General features: G+C 36.9%; 2 protein-coding genes across 6 annotated transcripts in view; one reads left to right on the top strand and one right to left on the bottom strand.

Annotated features, from left to right (window-relative positions):
- Positions 1-20,183, top strand: part of LOC101407294 (fatty acyl-CoA reductase 2-like) — a 126,145-nt gene extending 105,962 nt beyond the window's left edge. For 4 of the 5 annotated variants that reach the window (XM_087442622.1, XM_087442621.1, XM_087442618.1 and 1 more), the window contains 3 exons: positions 9,584-9,713; positions 12,384-12,511; positions 13,430-15,402. In XM_087442622.1, the coding sequence (XP_087298748.1) occupies positions 9,584-9,713; positions 12,384-12,511; positions 13,430-13,592 (421 nt within the window). In that variant the 3' untranslated portion in view covers positions 13,593-15,402. Of the gene's footprint in view, positions 1-9,583; positions 9,714-12,383; positions 12,512-13,429; positions 15,403-19,916 lie in introns of those variants that run through there. The other variant, XM_087442623.1, reaches the window with a different exon arrangement.
- Positions 20,184-21,108: 925 nt separating this feature from the next.
- Positions 21,109-24,707, bottom strand: part of ERGIC2 (ERGIC and golgi 2) — a 40,295-nt gene continuing 36,696 nt past the window's right edge. The window contains exons 12-14 of the mRNA XM_004441175.3: positions 23,622-23,784; positions 22,249-22,331; positions 21,109-22,080 (exon numbers count right to left, since the gene is read on the bottom strand). Coding sequence (XP_004441232.2) covers positions 22,018-22,080; positions 22,249-22,331; positions 23,622-23,784 — 309 coding nt within the window. The 3' untranslated portion in view covers positions 21,109-22,017. The remainder of the gene's footprint in view (positions 22,081-22,248; positions 22,332-23,621; positions 23,785-24,707) is intronic.

The following is a 24,707-nucleotide window of genomic DNA, read 5'->3' as shown; positions in this document are numbered from 1 at the left end:
CCCTCTCTCTCTCTGCCTCACTTGAGTAATATTATATGTGTCTGAGGCATCATCATTATTATCATTACCAAAAGCAATTCCTGTGATCGAGAATCAGAAGCATGAATTCTATGGCCTTCTGTGCTAGCCCCTTTGTAAGGGAGGAAATCTTTCTCAGCATGTGTAATTTCCCATTCTTATTAGCACAGCAAACGTCTAAAACTTAGGCAATGTAAAGTCTATCCAAATTTTCTGAGACCTCATTTAGAGCTCATAACTCAGTAATTGTCAGTTTCTTCTTATGCAAGATGAAAAGGGGACACTGTGGCTATGGCAAAGATATCTGCATGGGCTTATTAAATAAAGAGAGGAAAAAAAGAAAGACCAAACATTGTAGGCAGAAATGCTAAAGCCTTTAAAATATATCACAGTTGTAAGAAGACCTAGATAGAGAGCAAAGTTCAGTAAGTAGAAAAGAAAAATACAGGAGGAGGGGACCCAATAAAAATCATCATGAGTTTTGTTTGTGAGAAATTAAATTGTGATATTTGTGGGAAATGGGTAGGTTTGTTTTGTGATAGGAATTTTAAGAACAATCTTTATGGCAGAAAATGCTGGAATCCTTCTAGACCCTTTCCCCCCCCAGGTGTCTTTGGGTGTAATCTTCTATGCATGTACAACCATATATGGACATATGTAAATATAGTTTTGCTTTGCAGTGTGTGCGTGTGTATATAAACCAATGCTACATATTTTCCAACATTTTTCACTAATGTTCCGTGAAAATCTATGTCATTCTGTCTAGCGTCATCTTTTTTTCCCCCTGTGACAAACAACAGGGCAACGATTATCAGTGCACGTGCGTTTTTGCAGAATCTGCCCCTGGGTCTGGGGTGGATGCCAAGAGTGCGATTGCTGGACTGGGGGGGATCTGGATTTGTGACTACTGCAGGGTTGCCCTAAAGGTAGGCTCTGTCAGTTTGCACTACCACATCAGCACATGAGGGTGCAAATCTGTTTTTTTCCACCCTCATCAATACTTTGCAAAAATCAGTCTTTGAACTGTCAGACTAATGACAAGGAGTGGCATCTCTGTTCCTTCGGTTGGCATTCCCCTGAGGGCTGGAGGGGCCGGGCTTTCACCCGTTCAGTGGATGTGCACGTTTTCTCCTCTGCGAGGTGCCTGCTTCTGCTTCTCACCTACTTTTCTGTTGAGTTGTCCTTATTAATTTATGGAAACTCGTGTGTGTGTGTGTGTGTGTGTGTGTGTGTAAATATATATTTAATGTAGTTTCTCCAAGTCAGTTTCTTATCTTGTAATTTTGATTATGAAGCTTTTTGTAAGAGAAGGGAAGCTACATATAACGTAGGTCTTAAGAGCCTGGAGTTTGAAGTCAGACTTCCAGCTTTAAATCCTGGCTTCACCAATTTAGCCATATAAGCCCTAAATTACTTAACCTCTCTAAATCCTAACTTCCTCACCTGAAAAAAGGGGATAGTAATCATATTTATTTTGTAGGGTTTTACATAAGAGTGCATAGAATATAGTAACCACTATTATTACTAAAGAAGTCTTAAATTTTTATGTGATAAAATGAATCCCTCTTTTCCTTTATGGCTTTTGCATTTAATCTATTAAGAATACCTTCTCTACCTGAGAATAATAAATGTATTCTTTCTAGAAAAAATTCTATTATGCTGATATCATTCTGTACATACAAGGATATCATTGTACAATGATTATTTTTAAAAATTAAAATAAACATTGAAATCACATCATTTACAGCGGAGTTATAGAATAGATCAAGATTGTCTTAGTCCCTTGGGCTGTTATAACAGAATATCGTAGTCTGGATGGCTTATAAACAGCAGAAATGTATTTCTCAGTTCTGGAGACTGGGAAGTCTAAGATCAAGACAGATGCTGAAGGCCTGCTTCATGGTTCCTAGAGAGCCATCTTCTCTCTATGTCCTCATATGCTGGGAAGGTGAGGGAGATTTCTGGGGTCTCTTATAAGGACACTAAGTCTCGCCCTCCAAATACTGTCACATTGTGGGGAATAGGTTTCAACATATGAATTTTGGGGGGATACAAATATTCAGTCTATAGCAAAGATGTTAGATAATAAGAGCTAAATGGAACCCTATTGTGATGTTTGTATCAGGGAAAAATGATTCTACCTCCCGCCTAAGAATTTTTCATGATACAATGAGAGAAGAACCTCATAAGTCATTAGGTGTATGGGCATTAAGATTTGACCAGAAATAAGACCAAATTCCCCAAATAGCATCATAAGTCATTAGTGGGTCAACTACAGTAATCACTACTAGCAAGTACCAAGACTGGCCTAAGATAAAAATCAAATGTTCTACAGGCCAAAGGTGATTTGTAGCCAGACAACCTAAGTTTGAGCATTAGCTATGTGATCTTGAACCTATTAATCCTTCTGTAAGATGAAGATAAATAATACAGATCCTGATTGCCTCACAGAGTCATATTGTGAAGATCAAATAAGTTTACGTATGAAAGCTCTTTGTAAGTTGTTGTCAAGTTGGGAAGTTCTCACACAGAGCTGGTCCAAGTCATGCCCACGGAATTGGAAGATGTGGTCCATCCTAGGTTATGGGACACAGGATGGTGAGATTACAAAAGCAGAGGCTTTTGAGGTCAGTCAGAACTGGGTTGGAATGGTTTGGCTTTGACACTTATTATATTATTGTGGCTACTTAATCTATCTTAAGCTCACTTTGCCCATTCATAAAAATGTAGATAAATACCTACCTAACAGGGATGTTATGAGAATTAATGGAGATATTTTTTAAAAGTATCAGCACCATGCCTAACACAGTAGGTTATCAACAAGTAAATTCTTTTCCTATTAAATCTACATTACAATTGACAGCTGCTTTCAGTTCACCAGATACTAATACAGTCACCACTCATGCCCAGAAGTTATATACTAAGACATCGGATAAATCCCTTTTTTTTAATTGATGTCTTAGTAGTTTATAACATTGTGAAATTTGGTTTTACATTATTGTTTGTCAGTCACCATATAAATGCATCCCTTCACCCCTTGTGCCCACCCCCCAATCCTCTTACCCCTGGTAACTACCATACAGTTCTCTCTGTCCGTGTGTTGGTTTATATTCCACATATGAGTGAAATTAACTGGTGTTTGTCTTTCTCTGGCTTATTTTGCTTAGCATACTACCCTCCAGGTCCATCCATGTTCTTGCAAATGGGACAATTTTGTCTTTTTTATGGTTGAGTAGTACTCCATTGTATATATATACCACATCATCTTGATCCAGTTATCAGTAGAGAGACACTTGGGTTGCTTCCACTTCTTGGCTATAGTGAATAATGCTGCAATCAACATAGAGGTGCATAGGCCTCTTTGCATTGTTCATTTCAGGTTCGTTGGATAGATTCCCAGTAGTGGGATAGCTGGATCATAAGGTATTTCTATTTTTAATATTTGAGGAATCTCCATACTGCTCTCCCTAGAGGCTGCACCAGTTTGCGTTCCCACCAGCAGTGAATGAGGGTTCTCGTTTTTCCACAACCTCTCAAACATTTGTTGTTTTTTGTCTTGGTGATTATAGTTCTTCTCATGGGTGTCAGGTGATATCTTAGTGTAGTTTTGATTTGTATTTCCCTGATGATTAGTGATGTTGAACATCTTTTCATATGCCTATTGGCCATCTGCATATCTTCTTTGGAGAAGTGTCTGTTCATTTCCTCTGCCCATTTTTTGATCTGGTGGTTTGTTTTTTTGTTGTTCAGTTGTGTGAGTTCTTTATATATTATGGAGATTAACCACTTGTCAGATATATGATTTGCAAATATTTTCTCCCAGCTGGTGGGTTGTCTGTTCAGTTTGATCCTGGTTTCATTTGCCTTGTAGAAGCTCTTTATTCTGATGAAGTCCCACTTGCTTATTTTTTCTTTAGTTTCCCTTGTCAGAGTAGACATGGTATCTGAAAAGATTCTTTTATGATTAATGTCAAATAGTGTACTGCCTATATTTTCTTCTAGTAGTTTTATAGTTTCAGGTCTCACCTTCAGGTCTTTGATCCATTTTGAGTTAATTTTTGTGAATGGTGAAAGCTGGTGGTCTACTTTCATTCTTTTACATGTGGCAGTGCAGTTTTCCCAACACCATTTATTGAAGAGACTTTCTTTCCTCCATTCTATGTTCTTAGCTCCTTTGTCGAAGAGTAGCTGTCCATAGATGTGTGGTTTTATTTCTGGGCTTTCAATTCTCTTCCATTGATCTATATGTCTCTTTTGTATCAGTACCATGCTGTTTTGATTACTATTGCTTTGTAGTATGTTTTGAAGTCAAGAATTGTGATGCCTCCAACTTTGTTCTTTTTTCTCAGGATTGCTTTAGCTATTCAGGGTCTTTTGTTGCCCCATATGAATTTTAGGATTCTTTGCTCTATTTCCATGAAGAACGTCATTGGGATTCTGATTGGGATTGCATTGAATCTGTAGATTGCTTTAGGTAATATAGACATTTTAACTATGTTTATTCTTCCAATCTACGTGCATGAGATATCTTTCCATTTCTTTATGTCATCATTGATTTCTTTCAATAATGTCTTATAGTTCTCATTGTATAGGTCTTTCACCTCCTTGGTTAGATTTATTCCTAGTATTTTATTCTTTTTATTGTGATTGCAAATGGAATTATCTTTTTGAGATCTCTTTCTCTTAGTTCATTATTAGTATACAGAAATGCAACTAATTTTTGTGAGTTGATTTTGTACCCTGCAACTTTGCTGTAGTTGTTGATTATTTCTAATAGTTTTCCAATGGATTCTTCAGGGTTTTCTATATATACAATCATGTCATCTGCAAATAGTGGGAGTTTCACATCTCTGTTGCCTATTTGGATTCCTTTGACTCCTTTTACTTGCCTAATTGCTCTGGCTAAAACCTCCAGTACTGTGTTGAATAAAAGTAGTGAGAGTGGGCATCCTTGTCTTGTTCTTGTTCTCAGATGAGTGGCTTTCAGACTTCCCCCATTCAGTATAATGTTGGCTGTGGGTTTGTCATATATAGCCTTTATTATGTTGAGGTACTTTTGTTCTATACTCGTTTGTTGAGAGTTTTTTATCATAAATGGATGTTGGATCTTGTCAAATGCCTTCTCTGCATCTATTGAGATGATCATGTGGTTTTTATTCCTCGTTTTTTAATGTGGTGTATCACGTTGATTGATTTGCGGATAGTGAACCATCCCTGTGTCCCTGGTATAAATCCCACTTGGTCATGGTGTATGATCTTTTCAACATATTGCTGTATTCGGTTTGCCAATATTTTGTTGAGGATTTTTGCATCTATGTTCATGAGCGATATTGGCCTGTAGTTTTCCTTCTTTGTATTGTCCTTGTCTGGCTTTGGTATCAGGGTGATGTTGGCCTCGTAGAATGTGTTAGGAAGTGTTCCATTTTCCTCTATTTTTTGGAATAGTTTGAGAAGGATAGGTATTAAGTCTTCTTTGAATGTTTCATAAAATTCTCTGGAGAAGCTCTGGTGCTGGACTTTTATTTTGGGGGAGGTTTTTGATTACTGTTTCAATCTCTTTGATTGTGATTGTTCTATTCAGATTCTCTATTCTTCTTGGTTCAGTTTTGGGAGGTTGTACGAGTCTAAGAATTTATCCCTTTCTTCTAGATTGTCCAATTTTGTGGCATATCGTTCTTCATAGTATTCTCTTATAATCCTTTGTATTTCTGTGGTATCCATTGTAATTTCACCTCTTTAATTTCTAATTTTATTTGAGCCTTCTGTCTTTTTTTCTTAGTGAGTTTGGTTAAGGGTTTGTTAATTTTCTCAAAGAACCAACTCTTTGTTTAGATCCTTTCTACTGTTTTTTTTGGTTTCAATTTCACTTATTTCTAGTCTAATTTTTATTATTTCTCTCCTTCTGCTGACTTTGCTCTCTGTTTGTTCTTCTTTTTTTAGTTCTGTTAGGCATAATTTAAAGTTACTTATTTGTTTGTTAAGGTGGGCCTGTATGGCTATGAGTTTCCCTCTCAGGACCACTTTTGCTGCATCGTATTTGACTTGGTCTGGCATATTTTAATTTTCATTTGTCTCCAGATATTTTTGACTTCTCCATTAATTTCATAGATGTTCCATTGGTTGTTCAATAGGATGTTGTTTAAACTCCACATCTTCATCACTTTCCCAGTTATTTTCTTGTAGTTGATTTCTAGTTTCATAGCATTATGGTTGGAAAAGATGCTTGTTATGATTTCAGTCTTCTTAAATCTATAGAGGCTGGCCTTGTTTCCCAGCATATGGTCTATCCTTGAGAATGTTCCATGCATGCTTGAGAAGAATGTATAGTCTGCTGTTTTGGGATGGAGTGCTCTGTATATGTCTATTAAGTCCATCTCGTCCAGTTTTTAAGTCCACTATTTCCTTATTGACTTTTTGTCTGGATGATCTATCCATTGATGTAAGTGGGGTATTAAGATCCCCTACTATTATTGTGTTGTTGTTAACATCTCCTTTTAGGTTTTGTTTTTTTTTGTGTTTTTTTTTTTTGTGAGGAGATCAGCCCTGAGCTAACATCCGCCAATCCTCCTCTTTTTTTGCTGAGGAAGACGGCCCTGGGCTAACATCTGTGCCCATCTTCCTCCACTTTATATGGGACGCCGCCACAGCATGGCTTACCAAGCAGTGCGTCGGTGCGCGCCCGGGATCCGAACCAGCGAACCCCGGGCCGCCGCAGCGGAGCGCGCGCACTTAACCGCTTGCACCACCGGGCCGGCCCCTCCTTTTAGGTTTTTTAATAGTTGCTTTATGTACTTTGGTGCTCCTCTGTTGGGTGCATATATATTTATATCTGACATGTCTTCTTGGTGGAGTGTCCCTTTATCATTAAATATTGCCCCTCTTTGTCTCTCATTACCTGTTTTATCTTGAAATCTACTTTGTCTGATATAAGTATGGCAACACCTCCTTCCTTTTGTTTGCCATTAGCTTGGAGTATTGCCTTCCATCCCTTCACTCTGAGCCTGTGTTTGTCTTTAGAGCTGAGATGTGTTTCCTGGAGGCAGCATATTGTGGGGTCTTGCTTTTTAATCCATCCCGCCACTCTGTGTCTTTTGATTGGGAATTCAATCCACTTACAATTAGAGTGATTATTGATATATGAGGGCTAAATGTTGCTATTTTATCACTCATTTTCTTGTTCTTTTGCATTTCCTTTGTTTCTCATCCCATGTGTTTTGGACTACCAGTTCAGTTTGGTAGTTCTGTATGATGACTCGTTTAGTTTTCCCTTTATCATATGTAATTCTGTTCTGATTCTTTATTTAGTGGTTACCTTAAGGTTTGTATAAAAAATCTTGTGGATGAGATAGTCCATTATCTGATGACCTCTTATTTCCTTGGACTAAGTTGATTCAATCCCTTTCCTCTTCCCTTTCTAAGTTATTATTGTCACAACTTATTCCATCTCGTGTTGTGAGTGTGTGTTTAAAGTGATGAGGTTATATTTATTTTTGGTGTTTTCCTTTCCTTAATCTTTGATTTTGGTAATTAATTGTTTGCTAACTTATTCTGATAGAGAGCTGCCATTTTTTTTATTTCATCTACCTATTTTTCTCCTGGCTCAAAGCTTTGTCTCCTCTTTCTCTCTTTTTTTCAGGCATGAGGGCCTTCTTGAGCATTTCTTGTAGTGGGGGACTCGTGACAATGAACACCCTTAGCTTTTGTTTATCTGGTAAACATTATTTCTCCATCATATTTGAAGGATATTTTTACTGGATAGAGTATTCTCGGCTGGAAGTTTTTGTCTTTCAGAATTTTGAATGTATCATTCCAGTCTCTCCTAGCCTGTAATGTTTCTGTCAAAATATCTCCTGAGAGCCTGATGGGAATTCCTTTGTAAGTTATTTTTTGTTTTGTCTAGCTGCCCTTAATATTGTTTCTTTGTCATTGACTTTTGCCAGCTTTACTACTATATGCCTGGGAGAGGGTCTTTTCCTGTCGATATATTTAGGTGATCTGTTGGCTTCATTCACTGGTATTTCCAGCTCCTTCCCCAGATTTGGGAAGTTCCCAGATATTATTTCCTTGAACATCCTCTCTGTTCCTTTTTCCCTCTTCTCTCCCTCAGGAATAACTATAATCTTTATGTTGCATTTCCTAATCGAGTCACATAGTTCTCGGAGAATTTCTTCAATTCTTTTAAGTCTTAGTTCTCTATCCTCCTCTATCTGGAGCATTTCGGCATTCCTATCCTCAATAATGCTAATTCTTTCCTCCATATTGTCAGCTCTGTTCTTTAAAGATTCCAGATTTTCCTTTATTTCCTCCATTGTGTTGTTCATCTCCAACAATACTGATTGGTTTTTCTTTATGGTTTCAATCTCTTTTGTGAAGAAATTCCTGATATCATTAAGTTGTTTATCTGTGTTTTCTTGTAATTCATTGAGCTTTTTTATGATAGCTATTTTGAATTCTCTGTCATTTAGGTCATGAATTTCTCTGCCTTCAGGGTTGATTTCTGGGTGCTTGTATTTTCCTTCTTGTCTGGAAATTTAATATATTTTTGCATAGTGCCTGCTGATGTGTGCTTGTTTTTCCACAGCCTAAAAAATATCTGGTTGCAGTTTCCACCTGCCGCCACTGGGTGGGGATCAAGGTCTGTGTTTTCTGAGCCCACTGTGATCCACAAGTGCTCTGGCTGACCGGCTGAGCTGAAGTGCCAGGCGTGCAGGGGAGGGGGCTTTCTCTTTTCTCTCCCTGATCCTGGGGAGCTTCTTGTTCTTCCCTTGCTCTCTGCTCTGCTGCAGTGCTCAGATGTTGATGGCACCCCCATAAGAGTTATGACTCCTCTGTATGGGAATTTCCCACAGGCTGTGAGAGAACTTGGAGAGCGATGGTTTTCCCGCAGAGGCCTGCCCCCCCACCTCTGGGAGACGTGTGGACTCTTAGTCAGAGATTGAACAGGGAGGGGGAGGATTTCTACTTACCTCTCCCCACTTCCTCCAGGGGCCCCAGCATGTCCACTCTCAGCTATGGTGCTGCATGGCTCTCTCAGACATCCTTTTGTGTTGTGAGTGTCCTTTGTTGGTACGTGAATGTCACTTTGGTTGTATCTTATCCAGGGAGAGTTTAGGGGAAAGGTCACTCTGCCATGATGCTGACGTCACTCCGAATTTTTTTTTTTTAATCCAAGAACATACAATAAAGAAGAAAAGTAAGTTTTCGAATTGTCTACCTCAGAATGCAAAGAATGAACAGTGTATTATTAAGGCTGTATGTCTGGCTCAGTTTTTTAAATTTTTACTGCTCTTGAGAAAGAGATGGTAGGAAAGAGGAAGAGGAGGAGTGGGGTGGTATTGAAACACCTGATAGAACAAGCTCCTTTAGATTCATCTCCTTTCCTTCTTCAACAGTTAATGTGCAAGGGAAAAAAAGAACAAGAGTTGTAATGAGGAATTGGGGGACACAGGAGAGGGATAATTTTTGTATTTTCTCAATAATTATTTGTCATACACTGCTATAGAGGAACAGGGAAGCAGGCATCAGTAGTGTGCTGATATTTGCTCCTATCTGATCTTTACCTCAGGATGACAAAGCTCATGAATCGGCTTATAAGAAGCCTTTCCTTAGTGGAGTATTTCATCAAACAGACTTGGGAATGGAGCACGTACAATACAGAAATGCTGATGTCCGAGCTGAGTCCTGAGGACCGGAGGGTAAGGACAGCACTGACCTGACCAACAGGAGAATCTTACTCATTTGGAATTTAGAAGTATTTGACCTGAAAAGCTGATAAATTAAGGAAGTTTTAGTTATATATGCAGAATTTTTTCTTTCTTTTTTGGCTAAGAAAAACCAGTCAATGCTAATGACACAATTGCAGAAAAAAGGTTAATGTAGCTAAGAGATCTAAGTTCTTGGACTTTGCTTAGATCCTCACTCTACTCAGCAGTCATATTTCATATGCTTCGTTTCAACACTTTGTTCATCCCCAGTAGCTGTTATCTTTTCAACAAACCCTCGGTACCTCTACCTTTCCCCTACTGTCCACAGCATATGACTTCAATGAAAAATAATAATTTTATTGCTCATAAATTCCCTCATCCACTGTTCATGTCAATGTAAAATCAGTCTGCATCTCCAAAGTTACAGCTCCTTCCTTATCTTTTTAAAGCTAACTCCTACTCCTATGTGTTCTGTCCCATCTAAGACCTCCCTCCATCAGTATCGCCCTCTCTCTAGCATGGCAACCATCCTCCTTATAATGGTATCTCTTAGACAATTCAGACTTTTATTTCTCAAGACAGGTCTTCACTTTAATTGCCTAGCAAGAGTGCCATTCATTTCTTTACATTAGCTTCTTGGCAGTCAAAAACGTGAAGTACTGAAATCTTTGCATATTCCGAAATTCACAAATATAGAAATCTTTTATACTTTGTACACGTTCCTTCTTTTTTCTCAAAGAGTCATGTGTTCCCTGAGCATACCCTTAGTTTTCAATTAAACTCTAAATTTCTCACTCTCTTGTTGACATTTTCCACTAAAATTTTTAAAGAGAAATGCATTTCTTGATTTATCTTGCACTTGACAGCATGTAGAAGAAACCAAGACCTATTGAGAAGTAAAAGTTAGATGGCTGGCTAGCCTCAGCTGCCAGCTAAGGGTTTCACTCCCACATACTAGCCTCATAGAGCATGATTCACATCCAAGTCCTAGTATTACTTCATGTCATGAAACTTAAGGGTTACTTGCAAAGTCCAACCCCATAAATGTTATATTAAATACACCAGGTGAGATTTAGAGGGATATTTTAACTCAAATCATTGCTGAGTACCTCTAAAATCGACATGAAATAGAGCTATTTTCAGAAATGTTTACATACCTTGTATAGACAAAATTCTTCTAAGCACTTGTATTTGAAATGCATGGATGATATCCAAATCAGCTTATTAAAAGAAACAAAAAAGCTCAAGCTATTGTAAATTATTTTAAATATTAGCTTCAAATTTTATGTAGGCTTATCTTGATTGCATTTTCTCCATGGAATTTACCCATCTAAAGAATTCTAAAGGTACTGAGCTTAGAGTTTCATTTTTGATATTTTACTCTTTTAACCTAAAATAACTAAAAATTTGGAGGAAAAAAATCAAAGCTGCAGTGGATTTAACATATGCTTTCAAAATATCTTAGCAAAGGTAATAGTCCTGAATAGTTGAATGTAATTGCCAAACTCTGGTGTGGCTCAGAATTCAATTTGATTTGCCATATGGAATGAGGATTCCAAACTAGGGCCTCATTGAAATCGGACTTAGAAATGTGAAATAGTATAAAAATGAAAGCCTCTATTTATATAGATGAATAAGTAATATTTAGTGATACTGTGGAAAATAAACATATGCAAACAGTGATACAGAATAACTTTTGGAAAGCAATTCAGCTTTTGGACAAGTCTGTGAAGCTCTCTGGAACTTGTTCATCTCATCTGTTCTGTTGGTTAATACTCCAAATTATTTCAGAAAGATTTGAGATAACTTGAAATAAACACCTATAATAAAAGAATAAAATAGAAATAAAACATAAAACCAGGGAAAATACGTATTAAAATGAGTCAAGGATAGGAATGAAAAAATAGAATGTCCATAGGGAGTCTACTAGATCCTACTCAGTCACTGCAGTTAAGCAGGGAATTTGTTCTTGAGCTTTTTGGAGACAAATTGAAAAGAAAAATATAGTGTCATGGCATTCTTTGTCCAAGAGGAAAGAATATACTAGTGTTCCATGAGAAGCAAAGTTTTTCTACCACTTAACTCTAAAAGACATGGTTTTTTTTGAAGGACTTCATTTGAAGGACATAATGGACAACATCTCTAAAGCAAATACAGAATATAAGTTCTGCTAAGCTGTTCCTTAAGGCTTTGCTTCCCAAAGCTTACCTTAATCTGCATAACGAAGTTGTGATATTGTAGGAATAAGGATGGTAGACCAAGGGGACACCACCAAAATTTAGGAATGGAAAAGAAAAGATGTGTAATTTGCTTTGGTCCCTAACATACTATTTCATCACTTTTAAAAATAATTAATCCTCATTTACTTGAAATGAAGTAAAGACTTCATTTTGCCAGACTAATACCAGTTCCTTAAATTTCCCTCACGAGACTTCCTCAAGGTCACATGTGTGCGCTTGACCCATGTTTAAATATTCCTGTGTAAATGCTAATCCATATTGTTAGTGCCTCTGAAATAACAGTTCAAATAATCTCCTTTGGAGGGTCCAACCTAAGTCTTCCGAACTGATGTCAGTCATTTATGTAAAAGAAAATTCACTGAATGGACAAAGCGTCCAGCAGTGTGGTTCCGGCAATCCATAATCTCTTCTTACTTTTTAGGTATTCAACTTCGATGTGTGCCAGTTGAACTGGTTGGAGTACATTGAAAATTATGTTTTAGGAGTTAAGAAGTACTTATTGAAAGAGGATATGGCTGGGATCCCAGAAGCAAAGCAACACTTAAAAAGGTAAGCATAATCAGTCAGTTAATATTTATTGAGCACTTACCGTGTATATCTGATTTTATACCAGACATGAAATTTGACTGGTGGAGGGGAGGAATTAACATTTTTTCTAGCATTCACTACATTACAGGTCCTTCCCTGTATACTATGCCCTGTAGTACACTGTTTCATTTAGACTTTACCGCATCTCTATGAGGCAGGTGTCATTTTGGTTATCCCATTTTTATCAAACAGCTGTTTAGGCTCAAGAAGGTAACTGGTCCAGAGTAACACATGGTAAGTACAGGATCCACTCAAATGTGGATCCTGCCACCTCCTGTCATAAGTGATAAAGAGAAAGAATACCCAAAAGGCAGGAAACTTGATTGTACTATTTAACATGGGCAAATCATTTAACCACTCTTCAAGCCCTTCAATTGCCTTAAATTTCTTTCAGTCATCAATCCCTAAGGGACAAAGAATTCTAGCAGTCTGGTATAATTCTGGTAGAAGCAAAGGATTCTTAATGCAGAGATGATACGGATGGAAAAATAAATTGCATAGAGAGGAACCTTGAATAGCCAGCTAAGAACTTTAGAACCTACACTCTAGTGAACAAGAACCAAGAAGGATTTGTGATATGGTAATATGGTCAAAGTATATTTAAGAAAGATTATGTTAGTCATGTTTGTAAGACAGGTTAAAGTAGAGAGAGGTATGAGAAAGAGAAACTAGTCAGGAGAATATTATGGAAATCTGATTATTCAGAAGGAATGTTGTGGAAATAAATGATAAAAATCAGAAGGTCATCAGGTCTGGCCACATACGCCATGAGCTAATTATTTGCTGGTCACAGCCAGGAAAAGACACGTTTATGCTTCAGACAACATAGTTGGGTATTTGGCACTGTTTTCACTTTGGTTATATATGTCTGTTCCCCAGGCTCCGAAACATTCACTACCTCTTCAATACCGCCTTCTTCCTCATCGCCTGGCGCCTTCTCATTGCCAAATCTCAGATCGCTCGGAATGTCTGGTTCTTCATTGTGAGCCTCTGTTATAAATTCCTCTCCTACGTTAGAGCATCCAGCACGCTCAAGGTCTAAGAACATTTGGCAATCTCCTTTTATCTGGAACCTCTCAGATACCTCTAGAACAGCAAACTACGGTTCTCAAGATTAGGAAGTAACAAAGAATATGCCCAAGTTCATTACCTCTCAAATGTGCTGTCATGTATTCATCCCTATTTCTTAACTATATGTTCTTTTTATTTCAATGAGAGAAGTCAAGTCATATGCCAGCCTATAATCATACATATTTTAGGAAAAAATTATTTCCATATTGTTTCCTAACACTCTATTCTATGCCCTTGAATATAAACCACCACAGTATACCCATCTTCCCATATTTAGCTCTTCTTGAGAGGACTGATGTTGACGGAATAAACATGGAAGAACTCATGGTAGAAGCTGAAATATGCTAAGAAGGGCAGTTCAAAAACCTTGGAGCCGTTCTGGGGAACCCAGTATAAAGGTTTAAAACCAAGATAAGTAGAGGATGAATGGTCTCAACATCCTCACAAATGCTGCAGGTGAAATAATTCTCCACTGCTGTCTCTGCTTCCTCTCTGTGCTTTATGGAGTCCTGGGTGAAGGCTGGGGGGAACATTTTTCTTAACTACATCCACTTCTGAAACCTAAAAAGAACCAAGAGGTGTAAACAATTATACAGAGAAGGAGGGCTTAAGTATATTGGCATTGGGACTGTTTATTATACTTTTAGCTAAAAATTAATTCTTGTAATATGAATTTGACAACTATTACTTCTAAATCTTTTGAATCACAAGTTTTCCTGATAGTCTTAAGAGTTTCCTTCTTATTCAATAAAGTCACCAAACTTGTTATTTTGAAGCTGATTTTGCTCAGGCCTCAAGCTGAGTGACTAATGGGAGAGGAAGGTTCTAGTCTAGAATCATAGAAAAACCCAGTCCCCCTGATCTTTCCCACTCAGAAAAGCAGAATTTCAAATAAAATTTTCAGTGCTAGTTTTAGTCTTTTTTTATAAAGTGGGGACGATTCCCCTTCTGTGATCACTAGGACTTGCTAGTACCTTGATCATTCCAATTATACAATGTTAACTGTACAATGTACAGCAGGAGAGGATAGACTTCATTGAGTGACTCTAAGTTTAGAGAACAGGCGTCGTTTTGTTTAAAAATATTTTATGTATAATGCAAATGAATTAATCAGTAAAAACTGTATTTATTCTCAAATTCCTATATGAAAAATATAACTGTTACCCCAACTTTCCTCACATGTGAGAGATCAGTGCATGTTGGATTACAGCATTTCATGTTAGGAACGTGATTATTCAAATATAATATCTGAGGCCTGAGCAACTAAAAATAATCACAAGTCCTAGAAAATTACACAAGCATAAAATGTTAACAATGGCAGGTGTATTTAAGCTCACTTTCTGGAATAATTGGTAATACGCAGAGAGGCACATTCAGGTTGTTGAAGTGTACAAGGCCTTGAGCGCTGCTCCTAGCCCAGTGTTACCTGAGATTTTTCTGAACCCCACAAAGGACATTTTAGGGGAACTCTTTCCCAATCTCATCTAAGTTCTGCGAACTACTTCCAGGGCAGACAACCCAGCTCTAAAACAAAGCAACTGGTGACCTTTAGTTTGAGAAGTCTAGAACATACTTTTGAGTGACATTGATTGAGATACAAACTATAGATATGATAAAACGGAAATCTATATAATTCAATGAGATTGGATAAAATAGTTCTAAGAATTTGCTATCTTTTGATTATTGTAGGCTTCACCAATTCATTAAATTCCCCTGATCAAGTATTCACTTTTTGACTTTTGATTAAATGAAAATTTGAATTAAAAAATGTTTTCCTCTCATCTCATGTTGTCTTTGTTTAACTGCCGACCACTGCAGTAGGTCTCCTCCCTCCTCCCAACAAAAAAGGGTAAAATCTTCCAAAGAAACTTTCAGATAAATATGAACTAACACATAGGTACACAATCCTTCACTTTTCTGACACCATTAATTGGGTTATGTCTACACGCTGAAGCATGTTCCATCTGTGGCATTAGAGAAATGACATGGATAAAATTCTCCTGTGATGATTAAGCAATAAAAGTAGGTATCTGTATGAATGAAAATCCCTAATTATTTTACATCAAGACCAATTAACAATTATTTTAGTGCCTAATATAGACAATGCAATGAGAAAGAACCTTCTACTTTTGGGGGGAAGGGGATAGAAAGTACAAACAAAAGATTTCCATGTTGAAAAAGAAGTTTTGGTAATCCCTATATTCTGCATCCACAAGATACCTGATACAGTAAAAAATGTTACAGAGTTGACGACAGTCAGACAGTCAAGACGTGAGGCAGTTAATACTAGAAAGAGTTAAGGCAGATGTGCACACAACTCGGAAAGACGTTTCTCACAATTTCATGCTAACCTAATATCCTCACCTCCAGTTAACACCTCATTGAAATAACTGATTTAGAATCTCGAGGTAAATGTATATAGACTGATCTGAGAAGGCACTAATACCCAAGTAGTGTGTTATCTCACAATGAACATAACAATTATAGTAGGGCAGCCTCAAGTTTCCAAAAACATCAATAGTTTTCAAAGTTCAGAGGAATCACATGCAAATTTCCACATGGCTATTTTTCTAGAACTGCAAATCCAGTAATCATGTTCTGAGAACAAAGCAACTACCTATGGTAAAAAGTAATGGTTGTCCCATAAGCCCACAAACAGGTATGGAAAAATGCTCACTGCCTAGATTTCTTTTGAAAAATATACTTTTTAACAAAATAAAACTAGTAATTGCTGGTTTTAAGATCTAACTAGCTTGAGAGTGTTCTGTGAAGTGTAGATACAGTTATGGCAAAGGATGCTTAACTGGAGTTGAGTTTTAATAGCTAGAAAGAGCTCTTCTGATACACAAATATTTTAGATGTGTCTCTGCTTTATTTGAAATACTGATTCCAATCTTGACCTGTATGTGGGTGGGGAGATGTGATGTTGGGCGACTTGTGTGAATTCTAGAAAAATACCTTAAAGAAACTAAAGGTGAGTATAGTACAAGAAATCACCAAATTTCAAGCATAACTGCCTGAAAATAGAAAGAAATTACAGTTTTTATTATATAGTTCTATGAGTTGTTGCCGAAGGTCTGCTTCAGTATGCAGCTTTCATTAATGCATACTTTTCCCCCACGCCTTCTGAGTTTGACCTTAAAATTATTACACAAAATAGCATAAATGAGTTATGATATTTGGAGGAGTTGTTAATCTAATTCCTTTTGATAAATACCCAATACAACTTTGAGTTACTAAAACTATTGAAATGTTTCACTGATTATAATCTTGTATTCAATTGTTTATAGGTTTAGACTTGAGTCAGCTGCTCAATTTTCACCACTCATTCATTTTTAATATGAAAAACGTAAAATCAAGTCCAATTTCAAAGACTGATTTAGCTTCATCTGGACAAAAGCAAATGTAACCAAGTGATATTGCCGTAGTTTTCCTATCAGGAAAAAAAGAAGCTTAAATATAAAGACCTGAGGCTTATTTGGGGGTACATGATCATAAAAGGACAAAGAAATTGTTTCAAAATTTGTCATTTTATTTAGAGTCCAAATGTTCAGGACTGAGACACTAAATGAGTCTTTTGTGTTCTCTTCTCTTAAAATTTAAAAACTAAAAGAAAACCAAAACATCCAAGGCAGTTAGTTTCCGCTTAAAATAATGCAAAGTGATTTCATCACTAAAGAAATATTTCAAAAGCAGGGGAAAACTACAAGAAGGAAATACTCGGACATGAGTCCAGGCATTGCCCCGTAAGGCAGTGACAGTGGCGATCTCAATTCGGACAGTGCTGACAGGGGCTCACTGTCCCGCTGAAGGTTTGCCGAGCCCCAGACAGAAGGAGAACTTCAGTACCAGGTGAAAGAGCGCAGTGAGACAGTCAAGATCCCAAGGCTCAGGTTTAACTCATTTTAAACAATCAAAAATATGCATCTTGAACCCAAGTTCAAGACTCAAAGTTTTAAATTTTGAAATAGAGGAGTTGTATATAAATTTACTTTTTACTTGAATTACTAATCCAAGCCAAAAAAATGACAGAATGCATAATAGATCTCTACTTATACCTTTAAAAATTAGATCTTAGCCATTCCTTTATGAATTACAAAGTAGTTGTATTAAAGATTGTAAATTTCATATTAGTAAATTATTTATTCTAAAAATCCAGTGTTTTCTACCATAATATATACATGACCAAAGTGATATTAATCATCTAAGTCGAAAACTAGAAGTACTTCTGTTATTCTGACTGATATTGAGTTAAGCTTTTCCCAAGAGGTAGTCTGAAGAGTACAAATATGGCAGCAGAGAATTATTCACCTAAATATGTCATCTTTTTATAGGCTAATGTATGCAAACACAGTTTTAAAAAACCCATTTCACATAATTTGACATCTCAACTTTTAAAGTAGTTAAGCTAGAATATATACATACAGATATTATGAATCCCCTAAAAAGTGCACAGGAGGGCTGAGTGATAAGTTGGATATCCTACTAGAAGCACCCCAGGCACAAGCCAGAGCCACCTAACAGGTAAGTCAGTAGCGTTCTCTGCAATAGAAAAGAAATACTTGGTGAGGCAAAAACAAACAAATCCTAACAAGCAGGTATTCTTCATTATCCGTCATGCAAAGGGCTGGTCAGAACCAAGACTTCACCAAAAATCTGACCCTGACTATTCAAGGAGTTTCAGGTGGAAGACTTTCTTAACTTTTAATTTTATTTATTTACTTTTCCCCCAAAGCCCCAGCAGACAGTTGTATGTCATAGCTGCACATCCTTCCAGTTGCTGTATGTGGGACGCGGCCTCAGCATGGCCGGAGAAGTGGTGCGTCGGTGCGCCCCCGGGATCCGAACCCGGGCCGCCAGCAGCGGAGCGCGTGCACCCAACCGCTAAGCCACGGGGCCGGCCCTTTCTTAACTTTTAAAATGGAGCAAAGTAGGATTTTGTTTTAAAGAAATTCCTTTTATAGTTGGTTTTAATGGGTCAGATTAATTCCACTAAAATTTTGATATGATATTTGGAAAACATGGAAGCAATTTAAAATGATATTTAGGTACCACAATAACTTTTAAAATGCTTTTTAAAGATACTTAACTGTAACAATGTTAACTGAAAGAAAATAAATTTAAATCAATATTGGTTTTCTTCCCATTAAAAAAAAAAACCCTGGGGCCTGGCCAGTGGCATAGTGGTTAAGATCATGCACTCTGCTTCGGTGGCCCTGGGTTCGCAGATTCCGATCCCGGGTGCGGACCTACGCACTGCTTGTCAAGCCATGCTGTGGCAGGCGTCCTTCATATAAAGTAGATGAAGATGGGCATGGATGTTAGCCCAGGGCCGGTCTTCCTCAGCAAAGAGAGGAGGATGGCAACGGATGTTAGCTCAGGGCTAATCTTCCTCAGCAAAAAAAAAAAAAACCCCTAGGGACCAGCCCAGTGGTGTACTGGGGGTGCTCATGCTCCACTTTGCTGGCCCAGGAGTCACGGGTTCAGATCCCTACATACTGCTCATCAAGCCATGCTGTGCCAGTGGCCCAATAAAATAGAGCAGGATTGGCACAGATGTTAGTTCATGGCTAATCTTCTTCAGCAAAAAAAAAAAAAAGAAAGAAAAAGAAAACTCTGAAATTTGATTGAGCTGACAAGCAGATTCACAGAACCAACATTCAATTAGTCTAAAATAACTAAAATTCTAATTCTAATTAAAATTCCTCTTGAGGAAAAAATAAACAAATGGGACTTCATAAGACTAAAGAGCTTCTGCAAGGCAAGGGAAACCAGGAACAAAATAAAAATACAACCCAGCAACTGGGAGAAAATATTTGCAAATCATATATCCAACAAGAGGTTAATTTCCAAAATATATAAAGCACTCATACAACTCAACAACAAAAAACAAACAATCCGATCAAAAAATGGGCAGAGGATCTGAAAAGATATTTTTTCAAAGAAGATATACAATTGGCCAATAGACACATGAAAAGATGTTCAACATCACTAATTGTCAGGGAAATGTGAATCAAAACTACACTGAGATACCACCCTACATCCATTAGAAAGGCTATAATCACTAAGACAAAAAATAACAAATGTTGGAGAGGATGTGGAGAAAAAAGAACCCTCATGTACTCTTGATGGGAATGCAAACTGGTGTAGCCACTATGGAAAATAGTATGGAGATTTCTCAAAAAATTAAAAACAGAAATACCATACAACCCAGCTATCCCACTACTGGGTATTTATCCAAAGAACTTGAAACCAACAATTTAAAGAGACTTATGCATCCCTATGTTCATTGCAGCATTATTCACAATAGCCAAGACACGGAAGCAACCCAAGTGACCATCCAATGAAGAATGGATAAAGAAGTTGTGGGGTATATATACACAATGGAATACTCCTCAGCCATGAAGAAAGACAAAATCGTCCCATTCACAACATGGATGGACCTTGATGGTATTATGTTAAGTGATGTAAGCCAGACAGAGAAAGACAATCACCACATGATTTCACTCATATGGGAAGATGAAGTAACACGTGGACAAAAGAGAACAGTTAGTGGTTACCAGAGGGGAAGGGGGTTGGGGGTGAGTATAAGGGGTAAAGGGACACATTTATATGGTGACTGACAAATAATAACGTACAACTGAAATTTCACAATGTTATCAACTATTATGACCTCAATAGAAACAAAGTTCCTTTTGAGAGATGTTCTATTAGTTCTTAGTCTAACTTCATTGGAAATAACATCTGAAAAAAAGAAATAAAAAACACAGAGAAGGCTAGTTCATTATTTGGAATTTTCGAGATTCAAAAATCTTTCAAAGGATGTTATGTCAGTTAACTTAATGGCTCTTAATGATAAACGTGTATTTGAAACACTGATGCTTCTGTTATTTTCTGCAAAATACCATTCAACACAAGCTTTACTGCAAAGTAATTTTATCAGTATGTCTCCTTCTCTCCATTACAAGAGACAGAGACTGTCCCAACTGTTTTCAAGAAAACATTTTTTTAACCTTTAAAAAAATCCATTTGAAAAACTATCACTTGTGACATTGTATTCTCTAAAAACCACCACTTTAAATCTAGTCTTTTAGTCTTCACCTTGTTACTTACCCGGAATTTTGTTTCCCCATTTCCCTAATGATTTAAACCATGGGGACTGGTTGATGATTCTTCTATTATCATTAGAATATGTGTTGGCACACATATTCCAAACACAGTTTTTAATGGCACTGGAGTGATCTCTCTCTCTCATGACTTTTAATCCTTTATAGTCTGGAAACTTAAAATCAACCCTTTAGTAGTAAGAAAGTTAGAACAACACAATCTAATACAGAATCAATCACATTCAGGACACTCTGAATGCAGGTACTTCTTTTATCATCCAGTTTTACAATTTAACGGACATTGTTTAACATGATAATCTCTTAGATCTGACATTATCTTGTCTCACTTAAACATATTCCTCACACTTCTATTTTATTTAAAGTTACCCTGTTGCCCACTCACCACAACATGTATAAAATATTCTACTTTTCCTCTTAATATTTCACAAACTGGTAATTTTCATCCTCAGTAGTGGATGGTTTTATTCCTCACCCCCTACCCCACTCCCAAAGTAGACCAATAATAGAAGGATCAGATTAGGAAACTTAGCATTTTTTCAAAAAATGTGCTTTCTTCTCCCTAAGTGCCCACTATACTGTTGGTGAAGGATGCCTCTGTTACATGTTATAGCACCTTCGTACCTGCCCCTGTAGGAATTCACCTTAGTCTTCCAGGACCCTGCCTTGAGCAGTTAGAAAAGTCAATAGCCAAGAGTTTAAAGAAAAGCAGTTACCTTCATAAGACCAAATTATTGGATAAATGCTCTTGTCATCATGGCTTAACATTAATATGGCTATAACATAGGGACCCATCCCTGTTTTCCTTTATTAACAACGTGACCTGATCACAACTTTTTAAAGTCTAGACTAGTTTTCCATATGTTTTACGTATTTTATTCTGACATCATATCTTTTAAAAACAAAAGGACGCAAACATCTGTACTTTATATCAACGACTTTTTCTGTAGATGTGGTTTGATTTCTTTCCTTCAGGCACCAAGAAGCAAGGTCTAATTTCGATACTGCCCATTTGCTGTGAAAATATCAGAAGGGGTCATCTTCAAAGCAATACTCCAGTTGGGCTTAGTCACTGATTAGCTGCATAATTTCTTCTAGGACATTTGTAACAGACACAACATATATAGGATTTCAGTTTGGGGTTTTTTTTCTAGGTGTGATTCCTGCTTCTCATTCATATTTTCTTTTCTTTTAATATATTGCACAATATTTTATTATTAAAAAAGGTTTTATGTCTCAGGCAAAAAGTTTTTCTCCTTCACTCGGGAGGTGCTAATGTGTATTATTTTCTAAAAGAGGTACGTGGTTGTCTGTGTGGCCATCCTCAAAGGGGACCTAGGGAGAAAAAAAAGACCAAAGCATTAGTTTCATTCCTTACACTATTTCCTCTAAACATAATGCTTTATTTTGGGCAATTTCTTTCTGAGCACCAAAAGCTACTATTTACATTTAACAACGATACTATGACTTAGAGTTCAGCACCATTTATACTATACCACTTACAGAACTGATGGGTTTGTAGGATCCAACTCTGAAACGACAGTAAATTATTTCAACTATAAATTTTCCAATTCCATGTAACATGCCTGTAATAAAAAATAAGTTTATGTTTATGTTTTTAATGAAACTATTTCCTAAATTAATTATTTCCTAAACTGCTGTGTAAGAATAAAAACTCAACTAATTATAATGGAATAGAATAAGGAGGGAAACAAAGCAGCATGCTTCATTCACTTCCACAGTTAAAAATAACAAGACAGGTAAATTTTAAAACAAATGGATTTCTTTTCAAAATCACAAGGCCATATAATTTATTAACTTGACAAAGCAATGTTTTCAAGAGATTTAATACATCTCACACGCACAACATTTTGAAAAATAAATAATATCAACACCACAAATTTAAATGGAATTTAAATGAAACAGTGATGGAAACTTTCATAAAAAAAGCTATTCATTTCTTTAAAAAATATAATTCAAAGTATACAAACTACTCAGCTCCATGTAATACTGAATAAGGATTGGGGTAAAGAAGAAACTGTTTCCTTTCTTTATCTATTGTACTTAACTCTCAATTTTCATGATTATAATTCTGCAAGTTATCCTTGAGAGAATCCCATGATCTCAGGGCAAAAAGGCCCAAAATCATAAAAACAATATTGACTGAAAAACTTGGTTTCACATACTGTATAGTTCAAAGTACCATAAGATATGATTTAACATATTGTACAGTTCAAAATACCTTACATGAAAAATAAAATTTACATTCAAATGAAGAAGAAAATTTACATTCAACTGTCTACTACTTCTGGGCATTTTCTCATTTAATCCTATAACACACTTGCAAGTTAGATATTACTATTCCCATTTTTAAAGATGAGAAAACAATTTCAGAAAAGGTAGGTGACCTAATCAAGGCTACCACCATGTAAATGACAGAATTTGGATTTAATTCTAGCATCTTTCTAGTTCACTAAGTAATCTCCCTTAAATCACTGAATGCAGTGAACTTAATTATGTTTCATGTGTAATCAATATAATTTTGGAGGTTTCGAATTAAATCTTTTTGCCCTGAGCTAACATCTGTTGCCAATCTTCCTCTTTTTGTATGTGAGCCACCTCCACAGCATGGCCACTGACAGACAACTGGTGTAGGTCCACACCTGGGAACCGAACCTGGGCCACCGAAGCGGAGCGCAACAAACTTAACCACTAGGCCACCAGGGCTGACCCTGGAATTAAATCTTAAAGTAAAAGTTCTTTAAGTATCAAAACATGAGAATGTGTATATTTCTTCCCTCTTTTAAATAAAAGCATCTTAATTTCAGTGTCAGGAAAACTTTTAGAAATTAGACAAAAAAGGAATGAATCTTCACCTGTTGTTGAGAAGATTCCTCCAACAATACCACAGAGTCTTACAAAAAACTGCCAGAATGGCATATGCTCCTCAGTGACTGTCACCATCAGAGAACTGAGATCATATTTCATAAATATCCCAGAGACTCCATGGCTGCCTGCAGCATGGTTAATGACACGCTCCTAGAAGGAAGGCAAAAGGAAAGGGACAGATAGGAGGAGAACAGGATTCACGTCATCTGGTTACTTGCACACAGACACGATGAAGCCCTACGGCCCTGCTACATGAGAGGGACACCCAAATCTCTTTAAGAATTCTCCTACTAGACAAAGCTTTCAGAGTAAATCAAATTATTCTGCATTCTTTGAATGGTTAGCTTTTGAAGCAATCAAAAGAGCAGAATCATTTTCTTTCCTGTTTTCTTAAACAAGTCACTTCACATACAAGTTTTCTATTGAGCTCAAGAGCTTACAACTGTATAGCACATTCTTTTTTCTTCTTATTGCAGTAACATTGCTTTATAACATTGTATAAATTTCAGGTGTACATCATTGTACTTCCATTTCTGCAGAGAGCACATCATGTTCACCACCCAAAGACTAATTACAATCCATCACCACACATGTGCCTAATCAGCCCTTTCACCCTCCTCCCTACCCCCTTACCCTCTGGTAACCACCAATCCAACCTCTGTCTCTATGTGTTTGTTTGTTGTTGTTTTCACCTTCTACTTATGAGTGAGATCATACGGTATTTGACCTTCTCCCTCTGACTTATTTCGCTTAGCATAATACCCTCAATGTCCATCCATGTTGTCACAAATGGCTGGATTTCATCCTTTCTTATGGCTGAGTAGTATTCCATTGTGTATATATATACTTCATCTTCTTTATCCATTCATCTCTTGATGGGCACTTAGGTTGCTTCCAAGTCTTGAATAATGCTGCAATGAACACAGGGGTGCATGTATCTTTATGCACTGGTGTTTTCATTTTCTTTGGATAAATACCCAGCAGTGGAATAGCTGGATCATATGGTAGTTCTATCCTTAATTTTTTGAGGAATCTCCATACTGTTTTCCATAGTGGCTGCACCAATTTGCATT

Source organism: Ceratotherium simum, chromosome 17 (genome assembly GCF_057802395.1).
Source record: "Ceratotherium simum simum isolate JZ-2026a chromosome 17, ASM5780239v1, whole genome shotgun sequence".
NCBI lineage: Eukaryota > Metazoa > Chordata > Mammalia > Perissodactyla > Rhinocerotidae > Ceratotherium > Ceratotherium simum.
Note: the sequence above shows the minus strand (reverse complement) of the source record. Positions and strands in the feature narration are given on the sequence as shown.